Below are 26,153 nucleotides of genomic sequence, written 5' to 3' on the forward strand. Positions count from 1 at the left end.
ACTAAATATCTTGCCCAGCAACAACAGTACAGCGGTGGGTAACGAGAGATTTAGAGGGAATTAAATTTGAGGCCTAGTATTTAGGCGCTGGGTCACCGGTATGGATTTAGTGACAGAATTAGACTTGGAAATACACAGTAGCGGGTGTGTGTGAAGTTACTCTGAATGACCCTATGTGCACCTTCAATATTATATACCCTTTTTGGGATAGATTTCAAAGAGCTCTGATATAGCAGGAACCACTAAATTATGAAATTGCTAAATTGGGAATTGTATTTCAACCCAGAACAAGAAATGTGCTTGAACGGACACTAAATAACTCGCCCAGCTACAGCACTAGGGACAGATTTAGCTGGATATAAATTTGAGGCCTAGTATTTAGGCGCTGGGTGACCGGTATGGATTTAGTGACAGAATTAGACTGGGATATGGCCAAAAAATGAACAGACTATTGCTGGTTAAATGCACTTGGTGTCACAGCTTCACCCTGATGTAGGCTTTAGCCAAAAAACAACCACACCATTGAGGGTTAAATGCACTTGGTCGCAGCTTGTGCTGGCGCACCACAAGACACAAAATGGCCGCCGATCACCCCAGAAAAATGAGACTGACAAACGGTCTGTGCAGCCTAAAAACAGTGAGCAATTGAGGATCAGCAGCTCAATGATCCACAGCTGCAGATCGATCAGTTAATCAAGTCCTTTGGAGGAGTTAATCTGCCTAATCTCGCCCTACTGTCGCAGCCGCAACCTCTCCCTACGCTAATCAGAGCAGAGTGACGGGCGGCGCTATGTGACTCCAGCTTAAATAGAGGCTGGGTCACATGGTGCTCTGGCCAATCACAGCCATGCCAATAGTAGGCATGGCTGTGATGGCCTCTTGGGGCAAGTAGTATGACGCTTGTTGATTGGCTGCTTTGCAGCCTTTCAAAAAGCGCCAAGAAAGCGTCACAAAAGCGCGAAGAAAGCGACGAACACCGAACCCGAACCCAGACTTTTACGAAAATGTCCGGGTTCGGGTCCGTGTCACGGACACCCCAAAATTCGGTACGAACCCGAACTATACAGTTCGGGTTCGCTCATCCCTATTAGTAATGTCAAAGTAACAGCGACATATATAGGTATGGGGAAACAGACGGTGATAGTTAACCACCTGTTTAGAAACACATTGCCCTGCGACGTTATATTTTCTTTATATGAAAAAAATGGCCAAAAAGTATGCTTTCTTCCCTGTCTTCTGATATGCTAAATGATGGCCGCCATTTTGAGTGATTTGTCCAATATAAATTACAAAAGTTTGGGAAATTGGTAAGAAATTCACCTGGTTTAGAATAGATTGACGGCTACACAGCCACAATGGTCACACTACAGCTGTCACAGGCAGGTGTGCTGAGTAGCAGCGATCCCATAGAAGTGAATAAGATTTCTGCACCCGTCGCCAGAAATCCAACAGTTCATCTGTATGAGGTTTGTCTGGTATTATATGAGTTTCTTGAAATCCAGATACTTTATATCATGCTGTCAATTAATATGTTATCCATTTAGATATCCCATATTACTACATTCCAATTAATTTCAAATTTTCTGACTTTGGAATATTAGATATAGTTTATTAGTCCCAACATATCTCAGGACCATGTCTCAGGACCAATATCATCATAGAAGGGAACATGACTGATGCCCCAGAAAAGGAATGTCCAGCCACCTATCTGTAAACTGAAGTGTAATTGGTTTAGATAATATTTCTTTTGGTCTGTTGACTTGAATCCAGTAGGGCGCTAATAGTAGACCTGGAGCGGTCATCGCTGCCTCAGCTATTCCTGTATCTCTTATCTCATAGTGTGTAATGTAATAAGTAACAGCAAGAGAACCTTTTTCTTTTTTAATTTATGTGTAAAAGTGCAGCTCTGGTAGTGAACCAAAAAAGAATATGAGGAAATAAAGGTTAGCAGAAACATGACCACATGTGTGAATGATGTTAAGTAGCAGGAGTTAATATCGTAAACCGTCATCCTAAACAGAAAACAGAGAAATGAGAGATGAAACAGCACGCTCCAGGAATTAGTGGCTGCTTGTCGGTACTGTTTATTTTATGTGTCCTTATTAAACTAAATAACTTATGAAATAACTTCCCAAGATTGCCTTCAGTTACACTATATTGTCTTATATTGCTTCGCTCTTCACAGGTTCAAGGATGGAAGACCAATAGAAAAGAACAGTACCTGTTACAAAACCAACCCAGAAAAGCACAGCTTGATTATAAGAAATTTAAAGGAAAATGATGCAGGGATTTACACTATACTGGTCTTCAATACTCAACATAATCTTCAAGACAGTTATAACTTTACAGTGGAGGTCTATGGTAAGTGGCAATCTACAGCACATCCAAAAATACAATTCATAGGGTAACCCTGCTCCTTGCTAATTTACATTAGCAGCTTAACAAGAAGTAAGGGGATAGATGGCCATGTAACTGCATGATCAGACTACGCAAGGTTTGTTTGTGGTCTGTAACCATGGAGACCAATTAGACACAAAACAGCAAGATATCTTAACCCCTTAGTGACCAGCTTGATTTGGGCCTTCATTTTTTCATTATCGCCTTTTTATTTTTCCGTCTAGCAGTATGAGGGCTTGTTTTTGTGGGACAAGTTATAGTTTTTTTTTATGGTGCCATTTTGGGGTATAAATAACTTGCTGATTAACTTTTACTGGAAGGGAGATGGGAAAAAAACAGCAATACTACCACTGAATTTTTAAGTCACACATTTTGCGGCATTCATTTTTCAGAATAAATAAAATGATAACTTTATTCTCTAGGTGAGTACGATTACAGCAATACCAAATACATATATAAAACGTATATTTATTTATTTTTTAAATTTATATATTTTATTTACATCTTACTACTTTTGTTCAATAAAAACCCTTTTTTTGCATCACCACATTTCAAGACCCATAACATTTTTATTTCTACGGAGCTGCTGCATGTAAGGGCATTCTTTTTCCAGAATGACTTGAAGTTTTCATTGGTATAATTTTGTGGTTCATAACACTTTTTAATTGCTTTTAATTTTTTGGCGGCAACTAAGCAAAAAGCATTTTTTTTTTTACGGCATTTACTATATGGGATAATTTATATGATATTTATATAGTGCGGGTTGTTATGAATGCAGGAATACCAAACATGTGGGAACATTTTATTTTTCCAATTTTTTCTATTGAAAATGGAAAAAAGCGTATTTTATATTGGAATTTTGTTTATTTAAAAATGTTTTCTTTTTTTTTCTTTTTACTATTTAATAGTACCACAAGGAGACTATAACAGGTGATCTTTTGATTGCTTCTAAAATACAATACACTATCCCTATAGTGCAATGTAAATTATGATTTTTTTTTTATTACTACACCACCTGGCCGGACCTGTGAAAGAAAGTGTTCTTACCTGATCCACACTGCTCCGTTCTGGCTCCATGGATCCCAGACTGTCTTCCCAGCACTTCCGGTCCTAGCATGTAAATTTCCTGAACGTACAGGGTCATGATTGCTGCTACGTGTACCACTAGAGTGCTGGATTGTTTTAGCAGCGTAAAAACAACAGACACATTTGCTAAGATGCACGTGCTATGATGATAAAGAATTTTCTTGGAGCAACTGGAATTTTAGAATTTTTATTTTTTCCTGAAATTCTCAAATTGACATTTAATAGATGAGCTCAGCTTGGGCACAGGTGTGAAGGACATGATGTACTAATAGGGCAGGTTTCATATACTGCATTCTTTGTAGAAGCACCAAAAAATAAAAATGACCTGTTCCCATTATCCCCAGTTCTGCCTTTAACTGATACAGATGTGAAATAAAAAAGCAACACAACTGTGGCATGAACGGCCAAGTACTGGACTCCCAAAAGGGACATAAAACCTGCAAATGTTCCTGTTTCAGATTAAGCTTAGGATAGATCATACAACTTTGCTCTCCAACAAAACATCTCCAGAGTTTCTGGAATTTCTACTTTCAAAGACTATGATGTGACTTGTAGTGAGTACAAAACATAAGTCAGAATAGAATAAAATTTACAGTATATGAAGGTGCTTCTATGCATGATGTATAAAAGATGTAAAGCGATTGGAGAAACTGACAAATAACTGTATTATGTATTAACGTACATGCAGATATTAGATTGTGTTGAGGGGGCACACTGGAGTTCCGGACATTTTCTACTAAAGCTGGACAGCAGTTCCTCATGACTTCCACACTCATGCCTGCTCAGCATGTGTTCTCACTAGGGAGAATGGAGTACACTAGTGGCTAGCCTTTAAGGTAGCTATGTATTTCAGCAGGACCGGTGACCTAATGTGCATAGTGATGTCCCTACCAGAGGAGTATATAGAAATCATGGAGCCCCATAGCAAAACTCATAGCCCCACAAATATAAAGTACAATGTGTGTTATATATATATGTGTGTGCGTGTGTGTGTGTTAGTGCAAGGCAATTTCTTAGCAATGTCAGGGCAGATTCTAGCTTTTCTGCTTCCTGAGTTGAAAATTGAAATATCATTAGCATTTCTAGGACCACATACATCTTCTCTGATGTAGACGTTCTTTTTCCTCATCTTCTTCATTCAGATAAGACCAACATGTCAGTTACGTCTTGTCTCTGTAGAGTTTGACACTCAGACATCATAGATTCCTCTTTTTCTATCACCCCCACCCCCCTCCTGGGGCCACAACATTGTCATCCTCCTGCTACCCCCAATATTATGCAATATACAATATATCCAGTCCATCAATTATGATGGTTTATCGCTGCATGTTTCGGACGTGTTGTGGGTTCAATTCACACAAAGTAAAATGTAATATGTACGTATGAGTCCGCGCGTTTTCTTCAGCACAACTTATCACAGGTATTATCACTCTTTTCCACGGTGGAATCGAGCCTCACAGACGTCTTCTATCATAAAACATCCTGTGAAACATCAGAAAAGGTGCACTGATAGTGAAGCACCGTTTATACAATCACCGATGTATCTTTGCAAGTGTACCCACAAACAGAGGCGGAATGTAGGCACATCAGGTGAATGTAGATCTGCTTAGTTTTGCTATCGTAGTTGCTATCGTTGTTGTCGTAAGCCTACGGATATCAGAAATTCCTCCCTATAGTGAAGTACCATAAGTCACAGTAAATATAAATGGATTTATTATACTCACAAGACTTCTATAAAACAGGTATACAATATATAAAACTGCGTCGTCTCACAGCCTGACCCGGGTTTTGCTCCTTTGGCTTCGTCAGGGGCGTAAATCTAAAATCCTCCCCACAAGCTCTTTAACCTCAACTTCCCCTCACCCCACTCCACCTGTAGGTGATTTAAGTGTAAACCCAACCACAAAATAGTCCTACAGATATAAAACTAAACTTTAAAAAAAAAGGACAACCATTGACATATAAGATATCAATAATTAACACCACTAAGCTCCCACTCAGACGCACCTCTTCACTACTCTCTCAAGTCACTTCACCTACTACTACCATTCATAGTGCACTCCAAACATTGACACCACTTTTCTTATATCACTCCAAATATAAAACTATCCACTTTTCAGACATGCTTTCAGATCAAACTCCACATTAAGTCCCCTTGGTTGTAACGTATTAATTTCATATATCCACCTTACTTCACATTTGTCTATTTTTGCCATAAAATATCCTCATCTCCAGTTCCCCTTCACTAGTTCAATACCCGCAAAAATTAACCCTTTTGAGTTTTTCTGATGGATATTTTTAAAATGCATCGAGACACCATGAGTCTCCAGCCCCTTTATTATATTTCTAATGTGCTCCTGCATGTCGATTTTTTATTTTCTTGTGGTACACCCTATATACTGGAGGCCACACGGGCACTCCAGCATATACAGTTGCAAGAAAAAGTATGTGCACCCTTTGGAATTATATGGATTTCTGCACAAATTGGTCATAAAATGTGATCTGATCTTCATCTAAGTCACAACAATAGACAATCACAGTCTGCTTAAACTAATAACACACAAAGAATTAAATGTTACCATGTTTTTATTGAACACACCATGTAAACGTTCACAGTGCAGGTGGAACAAGTATGTGAACCCCTAGACTAATGGCATCTCCAAGAGTTAATTGGAGTGAGGTGTCAGCCAACTGGAGTACAATCAATGAGATGAGATTGGAGGTGTTGGTTACAGCTGCCCTGCCCTATAAAAAACACACACCAGTTCTGGGTTTGCTTTTCACAAGAAGCATTGCCTGATGTGAATGATGCCTCACATAAAAGAGCTCTCAGAAGACCTACTATTAAGAATTGTTGACTTTCATAAAGCTGGAAAGGATTATAAAAGTATCTCCAAAAGCCTTGCTGTTTATCAGTCCAGGGTAAGACAAATTGTCTATAAATTGAGAAAGTTCAGCACTGCTGCTACTCTCCCTAGGAGTGGCTGTCCTGTAAAGATGACTGCAGGAGCACAGCACAGACTGCTCAAGGAGGTGAAGAAGAATCCTAGAGTGTCAGATACAGACTTACAAAAGTCTCTGGCATATGGTAACATCCCTGTTAGCGAATCTACAATACGTAAAACACTTAACAAGAATGGATTTCATGGGAGGATACGACAGAGGAAGCCATTGCTGTCCCAAAAAAACATTGCTGCACGTTTACAGTTTGCACAAGAACACCTGGATGTTCCACAGCAGTACTGGCAAAATATTCTGTGGACAGATGAAACCAAAGTTGAGTTGTTTGGAAGAAACACACACCACTATGTGTGGAGAAAAACAGGCACAGCATACCAACATCAAAACTTCATCCCAACTGTGAAGTATGGTGGTGGGGGCATCATGGTTTGGGGTTGCTTTGCTGCATCAGGACCTGGATGGATTGCCATAATCAAAGGAAAAATTCATTCCCAAGTTTATAAAGACATTTTGCAGGAGAACTTAAGGCCATCTGTCCACCAGCTGAAGCTCAACAGAAGATGGGTGTTGCAACAGGACAACGACCCAAAGCATAGAAGTAAATCAACAACAGAATGGCTTAAACAGAAGAATATACGCCTTCTGGAGTGGCCCAGTCAGAGTCCTGACCTCAACCCGATTGAGATGCTGTGGCATGACCTCAAGAAAGTGATTCAAACCAGACATCCCAAGAATATTACTGAACTGAAACAGTTCTGTAAAGAGGAATGGTCAAGAATTACTCCTGACCGTTGTGCACGTCTGATCTGCAACTACAGGAAACGTTTGGTTGGAGTTATTGCTGCCGAAGGAGGTTCAACCAGTTATTAAATCCAAGGGTTCACATACGTTTTTCCACCTGCACTGTGAATGTTTACATGGTGTGTTCAATAAAAACATGGTAACATTTAATTCTTTGCGTGTTATTAGTTTAAGCAGACTGTGATTGTCTATTGTTGTGACTTAGATGAAGATCAGATCACATTTTATGACCAATTTGTGCAGAAATCCATATCATTCCAAGGGGTTCACATACTTTTTTTTGCAACTGTACAGCACACCAGCATTTTCACAAGTAATTTCTCCCTTAATTTTTAGGTCTTTATTTCTGCTATTCGAATGAATCTCTGTAATTCTTTTTTTTTTTTATCCTTTTTCTCCCTATTTTTGCAAGCCGCACAAAAGCCACACCATATGAATTGATCTTTCTTTTTCTTTTCTTCTTTTATCTCTGGCAACGCACTATGATCTAATGATTACGAATATTAGGAGCTTTTTAAAAAATCATCTTAAGGCAGTCAGGAATCTCTTTTCCTATCACTGGATCATTTTTAAGCGCGGCCCAGTTCTTTCTTATTGCTTTTTTCATTAACCTTGAATGTACTGTATACTGAGTCATAAAGGCAAACCGAAAGTCCATACTTCCCTTATTTTTATTTATATTCTTGCTTACATCTCCCCTATTCGCTGTTTCTTCCACCTCCTTACTACATCTTATTAATTTTTCTTCAGAATACCCTTTTTCCACAAACCTAATCTGAATTCGCAAGGTCTGAACAATTACGGTGAATTCTCCCGATCTGTCCCTTTGGAATATTAAATAACCAAGGGCTATAATGGCAACTGCTGGTATCAATGTACTCATTTACATCTGTGGACTTCAAATTCCAGTTGTTACAGTTCAGTTCTTCTATGAACAATTCGAGCCCTTCTTTTTCTCCTTCCCAGATTAGGAGACAATCGTCGATATATCTCTTCCAGGTAATTAATTTACCCTGTTCTGAAATTTTTCCTATCTTCGGGTAATAAATTGTTGTTCCCAGGATGACATAAAAATATTGGCTGGGGGCGAATTGTAACAACTGGAATTTGAAGTTTACCAACAATGTCAGTAATGATGCGGTGAACTTTCTCGATCTTAGTATTTATATCGAAGATGGCAACTTAAAGTTTAAAACCTTCTTTAAGCCCAGAGATGTAAATGGTGTGGCTTTTGTGCGGCTTGCAAAAATAGGGAGAAAAAGGATAAAAAACAAAGAATTACAGAGATTCATTCGAATAGCAGAAATAAAGACCTAAAAATTAAGGGAGAAATTACTTGTGAAAATGCTGGTGTGGTGTATATGCTGGAGTGCCCGTGTGGCCTCCAGTATATAGGGTGTACCACAAGAAAAAAAAAATCGGCATGCAGGAGCACATTAGAAATATAAGAAAGGGGCTGGAGACTCATGGTGTCTCGATGCATTTTAAAAATATCCATCAGAAAAACCCAAAAGGGTTAATTTTTGCGGGTATTGAACTAGTGAAGGGGAACTGGAGATGAGGATATTTCATAGCAAAAATAGACAAATGTGAAGTAAGGTGGATATATGAAATGAATACGTTACAACCAAGGGGACTTAATGTTGTGTTTGATCTGAAAGCATGTCTCAAAAGTGGATAGTTTTATATTTGGAGTGATATAAGAAAAGTGGTGTCAATGTTTGGAGTGCACTATGAATGGTAGTAGTAGGTGAAGTGACTTGAGAGAGTAGTGAAGAGGTGCGCCTGAGTGGGAGCTTAGTGGTGTTAATTATTGATATCTTATACTGTCAATGGTTGTCCTTTTTTTTCAAAGTTTAGTTTTATATCTGTAGGACTATTTTGTGGTTGGGTTTACACTTAAATCACCTACAGGTGGAGTGGGGTGAGGGGAAGTTGAGGTTAAAGAGCTTGTGGGGAGGATTTTAGATTTACGCCCCTGACGAAGCCAAAGGAGCAAAACCCGGGTCAGGCTGTGAGAGGACGCAGGAGTTTTATATATTGTATACTTGTTTTATAGAAGTCTTGTGAGTATAATAAATCCATTTATATTTGCTTGACTTACGGTACTTCACTATAGGGAGGAATTTCTGATATCCGTAGGCTTACGACAACAACGAAGATGGGAACAGGAAAACGAAGCAGATCTACATCCACCTGATGTGCCTACATTCCACCTCTGTTTGTGGGTACACTTGCAAAGATACATTAGTGATTGTATAAATGGTGCTTCACTATCAGTGCACCTGTTCTGATGTTCCACAGGATGTTTTATGATAGAAGACGTCTGTGAGACTCGATTCCACTGTGGAAAAGGGAGAGTGATAATACCTGTGATAAGTCGCGCTGAAGAAAACGTGCGGCCTCATACATATATATTACACCCCCAATATTATGCCCACTCTGCTTCCCAATGCCCCCAACTACTGTACTGTATTACAGTACCATACAGACAGTCCCCCCCATAGTAATAGTGCTCCCAGACTGCCCCCAGTAATAAAATTGCCCCCTACAGTACCCCCAATAGCAACTCCATTAGTAATGCCCACCATATTATTTATTTTTTATTTTTTTTATGCACTTATATAGCGCTACTATATTCCGCATTGCTTTACAGACATTAGCATCACCATTAGCAACCAACTGTCCCCAATGGGGCTCACAATCTAAGGTCCCTATCAGTATGTCTTTGGAGTGTGGGAGGAAACCGGAGTACCCGGAGGAAACACACGCAAACATGGGGAGAACATAAAAACTCCATGCAGATGCCAAATAATAATGCTCCAAAGTACCCCCAATATTAATACTGCCGCCATAGGGCCCCCGATATAAATAAAGCACCCTATACCACCCCCAGCAGTAACAAGGCCCCTCTATAAGGCACCTTTATAGAGCCTACAGTAGTTATATAGCCCACTATAGTGTCCCCAGTATTTATAATGTACCCTGTATTTATAAAACCTGCTGCAATGCCCCCTGTATTATAATGCCCCCTTATATAGTATATATAAAGTATATATATTGGTCCCTCTGTAGTATATAGAATGGCCCCTCTGTAGAAAGGCCCTCCTCCGTAGTATATAGAATGTACAATATTCCCCATCTGTGGAATGTCTACCCTCTGTAATATAGCTCTCCTCTGTAGAATGGCCCAAACTGTATTGTATGTATTGTATGTCCTTCCACTAGTATGGTTAGCATACATTTAAAAAAAATACTCACCTATGTTCCTCTCTCCTCTGCCATCTACTTTCCCTATGCTCTCCCGCATCCTGAGGCATATGAGGGTGAATGGCGGGGAAGAGAGCAAGAGGCCATAAACTTCCACCCCCTCAATGGCAGCCAGGTAGGTTGCCCAGGCCCCCCAACCTCACAAGCCTCATAGCGACTGGCTGGTCTGCCTCTATTGGTGGTACGCCTTCTTACCTCCGACATCTTACTTACCAGATGTTGGAGGTAAGAAGAGTTGAGTGTGTTATAGTTTAACAAGCCTATTCTTTTGTTCTGAAGAGAGAGATAAGCTACTGCCAGAGGTGTCTTATTAAAGACATTATTCCAAGAGGTGCCCCATTAAGAACACATGCAGCTAAGGCTGAGCATGCCGTCATATGGGGAGTCAGAAGTTATATCTGTAGACCTAAGGAGTGTCAGAGGGACTTGAATATTTTATCATTCCTGGATTAGTATTGCAGAAAGACTGGTTGTAGCATTATATCCAGGAGATAAACACAGTGTCATATACCTCTGAGATCTGCAGTAGTGTCTCCACTGTGAGTCAACCAGCCAGGATACAATGGAAAGGATAAGAGCTTAAAGCTGCTGGCACTCTAGTTGAACCTCACAGACTTGTAAAATGCATTGGCTGGAGCATTTAGGTGGAGAGGAGTATGGCAGACAGCAGCGAATGGCCTTCTGAAGTACACTCACAATCTGGCGAGGTCTGTTGGCCAAAGCTCAGAGACCATTGGAGCAAAGTATGTCAAACAGCGGGGACTGGCAATTTAAAGTGACACTTAAGGACTGTTGAGCTGTCTCAGCTGGAGCGTAGAGACAGCTTGAAGAGAATATGGCAGACAACAGGGGCTAGCACGCACAGATTGTCCAGACGTGTCAATTGGAGTACAGAGGCAGATAGATACAGCAGAGTTCAATGATAAAAGCAAGTTTTTCAAGACTTAGCTAAAGGAAATTTAAGCTAATATTTTTCCCAATCTTATACTCGTATTAGGATTTACCAGATTTTATGTTGTAATTAGTGTTGTGCATAATGTTTAGTCTTGTCATAAGCCTAAAATACAGCACAGAATATCAGCTGTTTTCACTTACCAATGGTCCTCTCAGTACACAAACGTAATCCCTGGTTAGATGACATCTGTTGTGAATTAAAGCAAAATATGAGTATGCTAAATTATAAGCAGATTGTAACGTGATAATCAAAAATCAATTCACCTTTAACACAAGGGCTTTGCTAGCAAACAAATAGTGTTCCTCTTACAGGGGCTATCTTGCTATTGCTGGAGGATGTTTGCAAAGGAATCTTTTCATGATGATAAAACAATCTGCCAATTTAGGCTGTTTATAAGTATCAGCCTTATTCATCTCATCATCCTAAGGGAGTGCAGTCTCTTGGCTTCGCATGGAAAAAGGAACTGACTTAAAAAAAAATCACAGGATCTGTTCTTAGAAGTAGTGTTAAAGCTGCACTTCAGTGGATAAGGGTCAGCTTTGAGACAGTATGTGTCGGATGTGCACATTCCGCACCGGGAATACACTGGTTCACAGTAACATTCCTATCTTGGTTAGCATAGGTGCTTTTCTATTTCATAGTGAGGAGAATATATTTCCTTTCTATTTGACTCAATGAAAACTCCTTTTTACTCTCACTCAAGAACAGAAAAACAATGTCCACCAGGCTTTCTGGTTGCCAAAGGAATAGGAGTTACTTAAGAAGTTGACAGTGTTAGAAAGAACCACTTTGAAACTTCTGTCATACATTAGTCCCTCTCAAGTATTCCACTGTGCGCAAGTTTCATAGCTTTGTAGATTTTGTATCTAGTTTTTTGTCATTCCATTTAAGACAGCACCAGAGCTAAAGAAGGAAAGCACAAAAGTGAAATATATATATATATATATATATATATATATATATATACATATACAGTATATATAATTTTAAAAGAAAAATATAACTAATAACTACATTGGAACTTGAAAGTTTCTGAACTTTTCAGGATTTTTTATATTTCTGCATAAATTTGACCCTAAACAACATCAGACTTTCACGCAAGTCCAAAAATACTAGACTTGGATTGCTAATTAGTCCTGCACATCGGCTTTGAAGAATTTTAACCCATTTCTCCATATAAAACTGCCATAGCTGTTATGTTGGTGAGTTTCCTCCCATGAACTGTTTGCTTTAGGCCATTCCACAACATTTCTATTGAATAGGGGTCAGGATATTGACTGGGTCATTCCAAAACCTTAATTTTATTCTTTTTTTAATGACCTGTGTGCTTGGGGTTGTAGTCTTGCTGCATGACCCATGGTCTCTTGAGATTCAGCTCACGGACATATATCCTGATATTTTCTTAGAAATTGCTGGTTGATTTAGAATTCATTGTTCCATCAATGATGGCAAGCCATCCTGGCCTAAATTCAGCAAAACAGGCCAACAATGATACTACCACCACTGTATTTCACAGATGGGATGAGGTTCTATGCTGGAATGCAGTGTTTTCCTTTCCCCAAACATAACGCTTCTAATTTAAACCAAACAGTTCTATTTTGGTCTCATCCGTCCACAACATATTGTTCCAGTAGCCTTCTGGATTGTGCAGGTGATATTTAGCAAACATCAGATGGGCAGCAACATTCCTTTTTAGAGAGCAGTGACTTTCTGTTTGCAATCCTGTTATACACACCAAAGTTGTTCAGAGTCCTTGTGATATTAGACTCATGAACATTAATTAATGTGAGGAAGACCTTTATTTGCTTAGAAGTTACCTTGGATTCCTTTGTGACCTCACAGACTATTACATGCCTTGTCCTCCGGGTGATCTTTGTAGGTTGACCACCCCTAGGAAGGATAATAATGGTCTTGAATTGACTCCATTTGTACTCAGTCTATCTGACTCAGAAACCTGATTGGTGGAGTCCAAACTTTTTAGAGACAGCTTTGTAACCTTTTCCAGCCTTATGAGCATCATCAACTTTTCTTCTGAGGTCCTCAGAAATCTCCTTTTTTGTGCTCTGATACACTTCTACAAACTTGTTGTGAAGATCAGACTTTGATAAATCCCACTTCTTTGAATAAAATAGGTCGCCCACTTCTGATTGATCCCTGATCTCTGGATCTCACTGCCCAGGAGAAAAAGCTACAAAAATACCATTGATCCTGCCAAAGTGGTGACTGCGGCTTCAGTCCGTTCTAAGCATGCCTGTTAAATCAAGAACATTCCTGATGTGAAGAGAATAGACTCATGGCTACCTGTGAGGATAACTTTGATGATTATCTTGTTGTGAAGAAGTGTCTGCTTAGAGCCAGCCATTTAGGTCATCTATCTATTTCCACCACTGTCCTGCCTTCCTCCCTGCAGGCATGATACCCAAACTACTCACCATGTTGCTACATCAATTCTTCTGCCTTGTGCTACATCCTCTGTCTCCTCTGGCCCACAAGCACTCACCTCTGTCCTCTTAAAGGTCCAGTGACCCTAGCCAGTATCTGGGGCTACCGGAGTATATATACGCCACCCCCTCCAGCTGGAGGGTGCCTTAGCTTTAGGTTCCCTGGTGACCAGCTAAAGTGTTTGATAGTCAAGTGCTATTTTTATTTACCTGTGTTTATGTTGCATTTGTTCCTGTCTGCGCTCCAGCTTGTACCTGCCCTGCCCATGTGTTCCAGCACTTTCAGTTCTGTCTGTATTTAAGTTAACCCTGTCCATCTACCTCATCTGTGTTTCTGCCAATTATCCAGCCTGCCTGCCTTGTCTGTATCTTCACTATTACCCTGCCTGCCTGTGTCTACTACCATCTGCGCTAAAGTGTGCTGTCTGGATCTCAGAAACCTGAATTCAAGTCTGAATGACTGTTCACAGTATACCTGTGGTTTGCTGTGGTTTGCTTACCTTCAGCAAAGACCAGATCCGTGTACAGGTAAGTGCCAAGGGAGCACCAGAATATCACCTTTAGGGTATCTCTTCTTCAAACTAGTTACTTGGCACAGTGGGTTTTATTATGTAGTTCTGGGTCATATTTTTGCAGAAATATATAATACTCTGATGGGTTCACAAACTTTCAGGCAACAATGTAGGTTAAGTTGTAGGTTTACCATTTTTTATCATCTTTCCTGGGTCTTGAGAACATGTGACAATATAAACTGTACTTCAGGGGCTGATTTGTTTTTTTACTTGTTTAGAAATGTATCTCTTTTGCTGCTTGTTCTCGCTGTCCTTCCTAACTAGAAAGCCTGTCTGATCCTAAAGAACTGATTTGGAAGTATAGTAGTCACCATTGTAATTAGTAACAAAACTAACAGTCTGCCATAATGTGTATTCAGGTCTTCATCCCATGATCTTCTTGAAGGAGAATTCAGTTTAAATACAATAGTTTTCCTGATGTCTTTACTAATAGGAAAATAGTATGAAAAGTAGCTTTACTAGCTTTTCTCCAAGAAGGAGAACTGTCTCCTAGTGACACCTATTAGGAGTAGCTACCTTGTAATGGTTAACCCTAACCTTTTAACAGGCATTGCAAACATGACTATACAAACCAAAACAGAATCTTCTCCATACTGGGTGACTTACAGAGTAGCTACCCAATAGATGGCACTATGAAGATATTTATCATTTTCGGATGCTAGTTACTTAGCACACCAGGGAGCATTGCCTGGCCTATAAGACCCCCTACACTGACATGGTGGTCTCCACAAGGATAAATATGTTCCATACAGACCTAATAGAATAGTATTTAACATGTGCTAATCTTAAGATAAGATTTTAGGTTAGAGTAATATTGAGGTCCTTCTGATGTAGGACAAGTAGCAGGACAAGAGCACTGGATCGTGATTCAGCCAGCAACATAGTTCTTAGATCCAGGTTGTAATATTAACAATTGGATCCGGAGGCTCGTGCAGAACTAGGGGAATCCATTACCTGGATAAGACATTATTGATTCTAACATAGCATGTGAGTGAAAACTAGGATTTCTGCCAACTCAACCCTATAAAGTGAATACACCACTGTAGGAATGCCAGGCAAATTGTATCAGTATTAGGTAAATAGTTGAATATGTTCAATATATCTGGTGTGAAACTGTCAGCTCTTAGAAATAGCATTTTGAGGGATGACGGTCTATAAAGGTCTTGCTAGTCTTCAATACGCTGTCCAGCTGCTGAATCTGTGCGATGGAGAATAGGAATAGGTATGGAGAGTACATATTAATATATTATAATCATTATTAAGGAGAAGTTCTAAAACTTTTATCAAAGCTGGTGCAAAGGATATGTGGAGTATGCACCCACTGCAACCAGTCAGATTGCAGATCAAATTTTTTCAACACCCTTTTGAAAATGAAATAAGCAGTCTGAACGGTTAACATGTGCAACTCCTTCCTTTTCCTTTTAGCCAGTTTTTAAATAGCTCCTCCATTATATCTAAAGACCTTTTAGTAACTTTAGACCTTGCACCTACAGCAGTTTCAGTTTTTAACCACGACAATGTTATGAAAAATCTGAGCATAACTATGACCAATAGAAATATTCACTTGTTACTTTAGAAAAGATTGTTAACACTAGGAGTGCCTCTTAGGGGCCTTATATACAGAAGGAAAATCTGCCAAACAAGCAGTCATAGGAACGCTCATTCCTGATCATTACATTGTGTAAACAGGGCAGCGATCAGCCAGCGAGCATAACAATGCTCACTGATCCGCAGCACCGGGTGTGCGCTGCCAACATAATGTAAAGTGTATGTGAGATGAAGGATCGTAGTAATGTTCATTCATCCCCCATGCAGTATTGGCTTAGGCTTGTGTCAAGGCTCTTTACACAAGCATTGATTGATTTGCTATATTATTGATCAGTGCTTGTTATGGCCCCACATTAGGCCATGTAGCTGAGTTACTAGAAACTGAACTAGGTTTTTATAGGGCAAGGGTCCTTATTCAATGGCAATTTAATATCTGAATATCAGTTATCTAGTACTGCTTCATTATAATATCAAACATATGGTGTTATCTCACATAACATCCGATTAAGGGTCTATGGAGTGTGGAAGCTGTCTTAGATCAAAAGCCTATCTCTCGCTTTCTCTGATATGTACCTGCCTTAAGGCATATGAGGAATTTAAGCAGCTGTGTATAATGCACGCTAGAATAACTTCATGTAATTCTTTCTCAATATTCCCTACGTCCTGTAATACACCACATAACCCCACCTTTAATGAGCGGTTGCTTAGAACCAAGGTGGTTTATAATCAAGTCTTCATTGCCAGTGCCACAGCTGACTTACTAGGGTAGAGAAAAGATAGAATATGCAGTAGTCTTCTATAGATTTCATAAAGTACATTGAAATCTAAAATAAGTAACTCAGGATTAAACTGCATTTTTTCAACTTATGAAATTGTAGGTAGTGCACTTGTTCCAGCTGGTCCCCAAGTTTCTTAGTATTTGGCATGTATTCAAAACCTATTCAAAGAAGTGTTCTGTGCGTAGAGGCACCTTCCAGAGCTCTAATTACCAAATAAATGGCAGCAATTTTCACCCTGGCTTAGAAGTGTACTGCATGTCTCTAGGCGTATTTTGAACCCTGACCTTTCTCGGTTGCTTCTTTTGATGTACAGAGGGTTAGTAGGAAAAACATTATTATAACCTGCTCACAAAGTTACCTGTTGTTAAATTATCTCTGCCTACACCTCCCTATAAAACAATTCTAAGAATGTTAGGAATTTTAGATTTAATTTCCATCTTAAAGTGAAAAGAAAACTTATTTCTGGAAGAGGAGTAATTGAATGTATGAAGGTTCACCTTAAAAAATAAGAAAGGAATTGAGGACCATCTTAATATAAAGACTAGAGTTACATTCTAGGCTGTCACATATATCTATAATATATTGGTAGTGGCCACACAAAATACAGAAAGACAGAATGTACATTGAGCCTCTGTTATCTGCAATGTGGGTCTAAGACAAGACAGGTGTCCCCCAATCATGAGACATCTTTCCATGTCGGGTAACCAGTACTGACTGAGGTTACCATATTTAGGCCCCATAAATGAGCCCAATGTGGTCATTGGCAATCAGCTGAACAATGATGTGAAACCCTTGCTTGCAGATTAACCCATCATGAGAAGTACCTTCATATTTTCTTCTTATTCAGACCCCCTGGGCCAAATAGGTTTATTTGACAGACAGTTAATATGATTGCCCAACTCTAGGCTGGATTTGAACAGTTGAACCTTTATTTGAAAGGTTTTTATCCCATTATATGATAATGTATAATGCAAAATGAGGCACCTTATTCTGCCAGAAGTAAGATTTAGCCAAATCTATTTGTAGTACTTGTGTTGGCAACATCCAAAGTTAAGAAGAGCATCTGGGATTAAGAAATGCTAAACTTAGAGCAATTAATCCATAAATTTTATGCCTTTGAGAAAGGTTATACAGCTTTTTTTTTCTTTTTCTCAGATACAGAAAGGCTGAATCTGATGCATTTTATGATGTCTTTGTTCAAGTATGTACAGCAACTTTATAAGATTCTTTAAGATGTGCTAAAATAACATAAATAGCAGTAAATTGCAGACAACAACAGTACTGAAAGGGTTAAAGGGCAATTCAGGCATGAGAATGGAATGAAAACTGACGTAATACAAACAAAAAATGTTTATTAAGGCATTCCTCTGCAATACCATCTTCTGTTCATAGAATGGAATGGCGGCTAAGGCCAGATTTCACAGTTTTCTCCCATTTTTAGCTTCCAACTATTTGGAACAAACTGCAACTATGCTAGGGTCGAAAATAAGATTTTCATTCCACCTAGTATTCAATTACAGATTTGGCACGTGTTATAGACCAGGGTCAGTCCAGGGTCTGGGAAGAGGGACACTTTGGATTCTTAGCAATGTACATGAGAAAATGCTTGTGAATTTCACAGCCCCAGGTCTGTTTTAAGCCCAGAAACATTGTTTTTCCAGACATAGAGACATGAAAGGATTTTTTGGTTTAGAAAATACCCTATTAGGTAATTCTATTTTAATAGGGGAGGTCCCTTAACAAGGCTCCCTTTGATCAGGGGACTATTGGTAGATCTTTTTAAAGGGGTTTTCTGAATTATTGGAAAATTTGCATATGGGGAGGACATGCTATAAAATATTGTGGGTAAATAGCATAGGACTACTATGGTCAGTAATTGTCTGCAGCAGCCATGTGGGGTATGCCCATGTGGCTATATCACCCATGCAGCCTAGTAAATGCAGACCAGAGCTGAGGACCAGAGTGGCAGTGCTAGAATAAACAGGAATTTATAGCATATACTCTTTTATCAATCTCTCCTCTTGGTCAAATTTTTCAACAACTCAGGAAACGAATTTAACAATAAGCGATTGTAGAAAGTGGACAACCCCTGGCCAATTACTGGTCTTAGCAGTAACACCTACTTGAACAACATGTCACTGTTGTGATGTATTGTTCAAGCAGTTGTGACCATTGAGGCCTGTGATTGGCTCCATAAGGGGACAAGAACACAGTAGCAGCAGGGGCACAGACAGGTTAGTGTGTTTTTTTGTTTAATGGGACAGAGCTTAGGACAATAGGGTTTTTCAAATTGGTAGTTCCAAGGGTAAATGTGGGGTGTCAAGAAGGAATTCAACACAATGTAGGAGTGCCTTCCCCAGGCACTCATCCCAATGTAGCTGTGCCTTCTCCATTTGTACTTCAAGTAGGCATGCAAGGAATAACAATGTGTCATAAGATTCTATTGCACTTGCCATTTTGGCTAACTACATTTTTTATGTTCCTTAGCCAACTAACGCCCATTCTAGGCTTGTATTACATTAGAGGATGTAGCCAATCGTGTTGACAAACCTCTAGACAGATAGACATCCAGAGAATAATCAGGACCTGCACAACAATCACATTTCATTTTACTGTTCCTGGAGTATCACGGAGCTTAGTTGTTCCAGACAATGAGTGAAATGTTACACTTCCTGCACAAATGTCTTCATTTAAATGTGTTGTTTTCTTTATAGTTTCAAGTAGCCTGTTATCGGAAGCCTTTCCCCTCGATAACCATCAGTTGGCGTGATGTCCTACCTCAACTGCTGCGTATTCCTGAACTTGTTGCCAAAACATTAATCCCAAAGCTCCTTCTTCCTTTTCACGTTCCCATTTATGGACTTAGCCTTGATTATGATATATTATTACAGGATTTCCCCCATTGGCGTGGGTGTATTCCTATTACAATTAACAAGGTCATTGACATTGCAAGGCATTGCATTGGTTCATGGCAATGTAATTCAATTCAAAATGCATGGAGAGTCACCCTGCCCAGATTACCTTCTGTGCTCTTTACAGGAAGTTCTTAAGAGAAAAAAGACAATTTTTTGAGTCATGAAACATGATGATGTACGGCATGTCCTCTCATTGTGTCTTCTCAATCTTCTGATTACATGTTCATTCAGACACCCATGTGCATTTTTGCCTGTAATATGGTAGCCAATACAGAATAGTTTGGTGGACAAATGGTCCATTTTTTTGTGATCTACATAAGTACTATTGGTGTGATATTAGTAGTTCTACTACTACTTCCTGAAACATGTATGACCCAGATGATGAAATAACCACTATGTTATTTCCTGTGGGGTGGAAGCATATATTCCAAAGTTATTAGCACATAGATACTATTTAATTACCAGAATTATAAATAGCCTATAAATCATGAGTGTACTAATTTCATCACTTTCTGTCTTGGCATGTACTAAGGTCATCCATTTATCTTACTGGCTTAGTAATGGCTTAAATGCTGACATTGCAGATGGAAATATGTTAAGCTATGTAATACTTCAATTGCAATATCAGTATGATTACTAATTAGATCGTTTTATAACTAGCTAGCCATAAAGACTGTTTTTACTGGTCTTATTCTGATGGAGATCAATTAATATTAGTTAGCACTTAGGATAGAGAATGGATAGAAGAAAGTAGAGGACCGGCACTTCCAAGTTGTTGATGGGTTGAACTTTATTGGTCACTTTTCAGACATCAGTCAGTGACGCATTTCGACACTTAGTGCCTTTCTCAAACTGTGAACAAGTGGCAGTAACATACAAAGTAACAAACACATTAAAATAGCCCGCCCAGTATCACGTTGTTCTGATGTCATGTTTGTCATGGCAACCGTGCATACACTAAAGAACTCACGGGGGCGGGTTATGCAAAGTGAATATCAGCTGTTGCGAAAAGTAAGTATATATTCGCCATACTTCAATTGCACTGTAAAGACATGTTATAAACATAATGAGCATCTATGTACAATTTACAAGAAGCTATTAAGCGCATATGCTCTCTATTAAGTCCCTTAGGTTCCAGGGTCTGGAGATGGTAAATCCAGTATGCTTCTCTTTTCTTCAACATTTCAATCCTGTTTCCTCCACGACGGGGCAATGGTATTTCCTCTATGATTTGAAGCCATAATTGTGCAATATTGTGTTTCTGTGCGTGAAAATGGTATGGAACAGGTAAAAGTGTATTACCCTTTTGTATAGTGGATTTGTGCTTGCTAAAGCAATCTTTCATGCACATAGATGTTTCCCCCATGTAGGCAAGGCTACACGGGCACTTGAGGATATAGATAACAAACTTGCTATCACATGTAAAATGGGCACATATTGGAATCCGTTCACCTGTATGTGGATGAGACAGATATGGACCCTTTATCACACTGGAACAATGTGTGCAATTGAGACACGGAAAAGTGCCTTTCTTGACTGTAGAAAATTATGTTTATCTAGATGTCGTTTTAATGCTGCCAAGGTCTGCCCTTATAATTTTGTCACGTATATTCCCTGCTCGCTTATAACAGATCATGGGTAAATGTAATACTTTTACCTATTCCATACCATTTTCATGCACAGAAACACAATATTGCACAATTACGGTTTCAAATTATAGAAGAAATACTATTGCCCCGTCGTGGAGGAAACAGGATTGAAATGTTGAAGAAAAGAGAAGCATACTAGATTTACCATCTCCAGACCCTGGAACCTAAGGGACTTAATAGAGAGCATGCGCTTAATAGCTTCTTGTATATTCTACATAGATACTCATTATGTATTTAACATGTCTTTACAGTGCAATTGAAGTATGGCGAATATACTTACTTTTCGCAACAGCTGATCTTCACTTTGCATAGCCCCGTGAGTTCTTTAGTATATGCACGGTTGCCATGACAAACATGACGTCAGAACAACGTGTTACTAGGCGGGCTATTTAAATGTGTTTGTTACTTTGTATGTTATTGCCACTTGTTCACAGTTTGGGAAAGGCACTATAAGTGCCGAAACGTGTCACTGACTGATGTCTGAAAAGTGACCAATAAAGTTCAACCCACCAGCAACTTGGGAGTGTCGGTCCTCTACTTTCTTCGTTGACTGGGGAATTTGACCCTTTGACCGAGCATCCTGATTCCTTATACACAGTGCCGACCGATTTGGATGACATAGAATGGATAGAGTGAAGAAATCACTGTATCCTATTGTATATATGATATTCCTTTACTAACTTGAAGTTTGATATTATGTGAGCCTTAAATATTTTTTTTTCAATTGTTTTTTATTAGAAATATTGAGCCATTCTGTCACAAAAGGTTAATTGTTTTAGTAGCTGTGTAAATACTTTTACTTTCACTTTGTGCTGGTCATTTAATAAACGTTATCTCTAAATTACTAAGATGTCATAAACACCTATTTAGGCCACATCCTTATCACTAAGATAAGAACTGAGCTATAATGAGTGTTTATTATGTCAGAGATAAGAAGTCCATCAGATGAGCTGGCTGACAGGACAGAAAGAAAATTTAGATCCTGCTACTAGAGCATCTCGGCCCTGTACAGAAAAAGAGCTCCATATTTTTTATAAAGACCTATTAAAAATAGGATTTTCAGCTCAAAATGAGTACAATGCAATAATAAAAAAATTGCCCCCAAAGGTCTACATAGCCTTTAAGCGCTGAATGCCAAATGAAGTAATTCTGTCATGTTGTAAATAGCTATATAGAGGATATACAAGGCCTAGTATAGTTAAAACTTGGCTATACTGGTCAGGTTGGGAATTAAGATTGGACTTTGGGAACTGAAAGTGAGTGCTTCATAGTTTGTTTACATCCCCTTTTTCCGCACTTATCTATTTCTATTTTTCTTTAATGTTTTTTTTTATCGTAAATGGTTACCATATGAAGACTGAGATACATTTACTTGTTGCCTTCATATTCAAATAACAACACCAGTTTAATGTTCTTTTTCTAGTCAAGCCTTCTATCTTTGAGAAAAAGACAGACTTCTACAGCGTGGAACCAGTTCTACTTGGAGAGCCTCGACGCTTCCAGTGCACTGCTTATGGAAATCCTCCTCCCAAATTCACCTGGGAATGGCAGCCATGTGCAAATACAAGAACAACGTAAGTAATATCTCCCTACAGAGCTTTAAAAAATATGGTAAAAAGGTGAATGTTATAAAGAAATTCCAGACTGGATACATCAGGTCAAAATGTCTTTGTGCAAACAAAAATCGCCTCTCCTCATTTCCTTTTTCATGTGGGCTGCAATCAAAAAGCCCATGGGAAAAGCATTTTTTCAATCTTGATTATAACTAATGCTTACATTATGATGAAATGAACTTTTAGTCTTTGTTTTACAACAAGGGGGGTCATGATCTGGATATCTTCAATAAACCTCCTGAGCTATTTATAAAGCATACATCCAGTACAGAGCTGGCGATCAGCTTTCCATCATGGTTGGACAAACTACACATTATTATTTTGGCTAAGGGAGTTCTATACATGTTTTCAATATGTCAGTATCATGTAGAGGCAAACTGTCAGCTGCACCGAAATGTCTTTGAGATGACCTCCCAAAATTGCACTCAAAAGTGGTGGGAGTGCTCTCATAGAAGATTTTAGTATGCATAATATAGGGTGGAGCTGAAAAATCTTTTACAATAGATCTAGTGTGGATAGGAGGGTGATCTTCTCAGAAAGGTTGTCCTTTGGAGGTATTTCACTATAGGTTAATAGCAGATTGATAAATACTATCTGATTGGCTTTCCATCATTGCATTTACTATAATGGGGCTGTGGGAATCACAGGAACCTTCACATACTTAGCACACATAAGGATAGAGGATGTATATGTGTATCTAGAATGAAAGATTACACAGTCTATGACCTGCCATTTGTATAGTAAGGATAAGGTTATGCTTGTGATTAAAACAGTCTTATCTTTTACTTACAGAAATCCTACTAGGACTTCTGAGTAATATGACGCATGGCTTTATTTCCTGTTCTTGCCTGGTTTCCTCTTCTTCTCTCTGTCTCTTTTTAAGCCCAGAAGGACATTCAGATTGAGCCTATTGTTCTCTGTAGCCAAATGCTGATATATTTAGCTTCCTCTTAAATCCCTAACTTGTACTTATAAACTCTAAATGTCGGACCGGGCTATTGGTGCTTTTCCGATTTTGAGTCTAATGAAGGACATGCGGATTGTCACAAAGTCTAATGAAACTATCAAAGACTCTTGACGAGCAGTTGTCTCCCCCATCCGATGTTTTCCTAGTGTATTTCCAGGAAAAGACTTCAAAGTCAAGACTTGATAACTGTAGTAAAAAAAAAAGTCTATTGTCTGTTGGACATTTATAGATCATACACATGCTAGCAAGAGAGACACTTCCTTAAGAAACTAGATAATTGATTACAGAAATCACCATTAAAAGATCGGATATACAGGTCCTTCTAAAAAAATTAGCATATTGTGATAAAGTTCATTATTTTCTGTAATGTACTGATATACATTAGACTTTCATATATTTTAGATTCATTACACACCAACTGAAGTAGTTCAAGCCTTTTATTGTTTTAATATTGATGATTTTGGCATACAGCTCATGAAAACCCCAAATTCCTATCTAAAAAAATTAGCATATCATGAAAAGGTTCTCTAAACGAGCTATTAACCTAATCATCTGAATCAACTAATTTACTCTAAACACCTGCAAAAGATTCCTGAGGCTTTTAAAAACTCCCAGCCTGGTTCATTACTCAAAACCGCAATCATGGGTAAGACTGCCGACCTGACTGCTGTCCAGAAGGCCATCATTGACACCCTCAAGCAAGAGGGTAAGACACAGAAAGAAATTTCTGAACGAATAGGCTGTTCCCAGAGTGCTGTATCAAGGCACCTCAGTGGGAAGTCTGTGGGAAGGAAAAAGTGTGGCAGAAAACGCTGCACAACGAGAAGAGGTGACCGGACCCTGAGGAAGATTGTGGAGAAGGACCGATTCCAGACCTTGGGGGACCTGCGGAAGCAGTGGACTGAGTCTGGAGTAGAAACATCCAGAGCCACCGTGTACAGGCGTGTGCAGGAAATGGGCTACAGGTGCCGCATTCCCCAGGTCAAGCCACTTTTGAACCAGAAACAGCGGCAGAAGCGCCTGACCTGGGCTACAGAGAAGCAGCACTGGATTGTTGCATGTCATTCGGAAATCAAGGTGCCAGAGTCTGGAGGAAGACTGGGGAGAGGGAAATGCCAAAATGCCTGAAGTCCAGTGTCAAGTACCCACAGTCAGTGATGGTCTGGGGTGCCATGTCAGCTGCTGGTGTTGGTCCACTGTGTTTTATCAAGGGCAAGGTCAATGCAGCTAGCTATCAGGAGATTTTGGAGCACTTCATGCTTCCATCTGATGAAAAGCTTTATGGAGATGAAGATTTCATTTTTCAGCACGACCTGGCACCTGCTCACAGTGCCAAAACCACTGGTAAATGGTTTAATGACCATGGTATTACTGTGCTCAATTGGCCTGCCAACTCTCCTGACCTGAACCCCATAGAGAATCTGTGGGATATTGGGAAGAGAAAGTTGAGAGACGCAAGACCCAACACTCTGGATGAGCTTAAGGCCGCTATCGAAGCATCCTGGGCCTCCATAACACCTCAGCAGTGCCACAGGCTGATTGCCTCCATGCCACGCCGCATTGAAGCAGTCATTTCTGCAAAAGGATTCCCGACCAAGTATTGAGTGCATAACTGAACATAATTATTTGAAGGTTGACTTTTTTTGTATTAAAACACTTTTCTTTTATTGGTCGGATTAAATATGCTAATTTTTTTAGATAGGAAATTTGGGTTTTTCATGAGCTGTATGCCAAAATCATCAATATTAAAACAATAAAAGGCTTGAACTACTTCAGTTGGTGTGTAATGAATCTAAAATATATGAAAGTCTAATGTTTATCAGTACATTACAGAAAATAATGAACTTTATCACAATATGCTAATTTTTTTAGAAGGACCTGTATAAACTTTTTGCCCATGTCAATTGCATATCGATCACAAAGTAATTGATCCTGAATATATGGATTTTGCATTTAACTCCTATTAGCCTACCAGATAATATGTAATATATGGCATTCAGTATGCTGTATATTCTTATAAGTAATTGCAGTAATTAGCCTTATAAAAATAAACATGTTCTTTCACAAAGATATACAAATAAGCTCTCCTCCAGAAGAAAGACAACTGTCTCTCAATGTCAGCTATAGCTACATAGCTACCCTGAAGTTCAATGCTCACCCCATTTAACAGTCTTGGAAATATGACTTTGGATATCATCC

At 39.1% G+C, this 26,153-nt stretch overlaps 1 protein-coding gene across 1 annotated transcript in view; it reads left to right on the forward strand.

The window, feature by feature from the left end:
• LOC122946033 (vascular endothelial growth factor receptor kdr-like) overlaps positions 1-26,153 on the forward strand; it is a 210,584-nt gene that overhangs the window by 117,492 nt on the left and 66,939 nt on the right. Inside the window, exons 9-10 of the mRNA XM_044305322.1 lie at positions 2,186-2,361; positions 22,798-22,948. Coding sequence (XP_044161257.1) covers positions 2,186-2,361; positions 22,798-22,948 — 327 coding nt within the window. The remainder of the gene's footprint in view (positions 1-2,185; positions 2,362-22,797; positions 22,949-26,153) is intronic.

Source organism: Bufo gargarizans, chromosome 9, assembly GCF_014858855.1.
Source record: "Bufo gargarizans isolate SCDJY-AF-19 chromosome 9, ASM1485885v1, whole genome shotgun sequence".
NCBI lineage: Eukaryota > Metazoa > Chordata > Amphibia > Anura > Bufonidae > Bufo > Bufo gargarizans.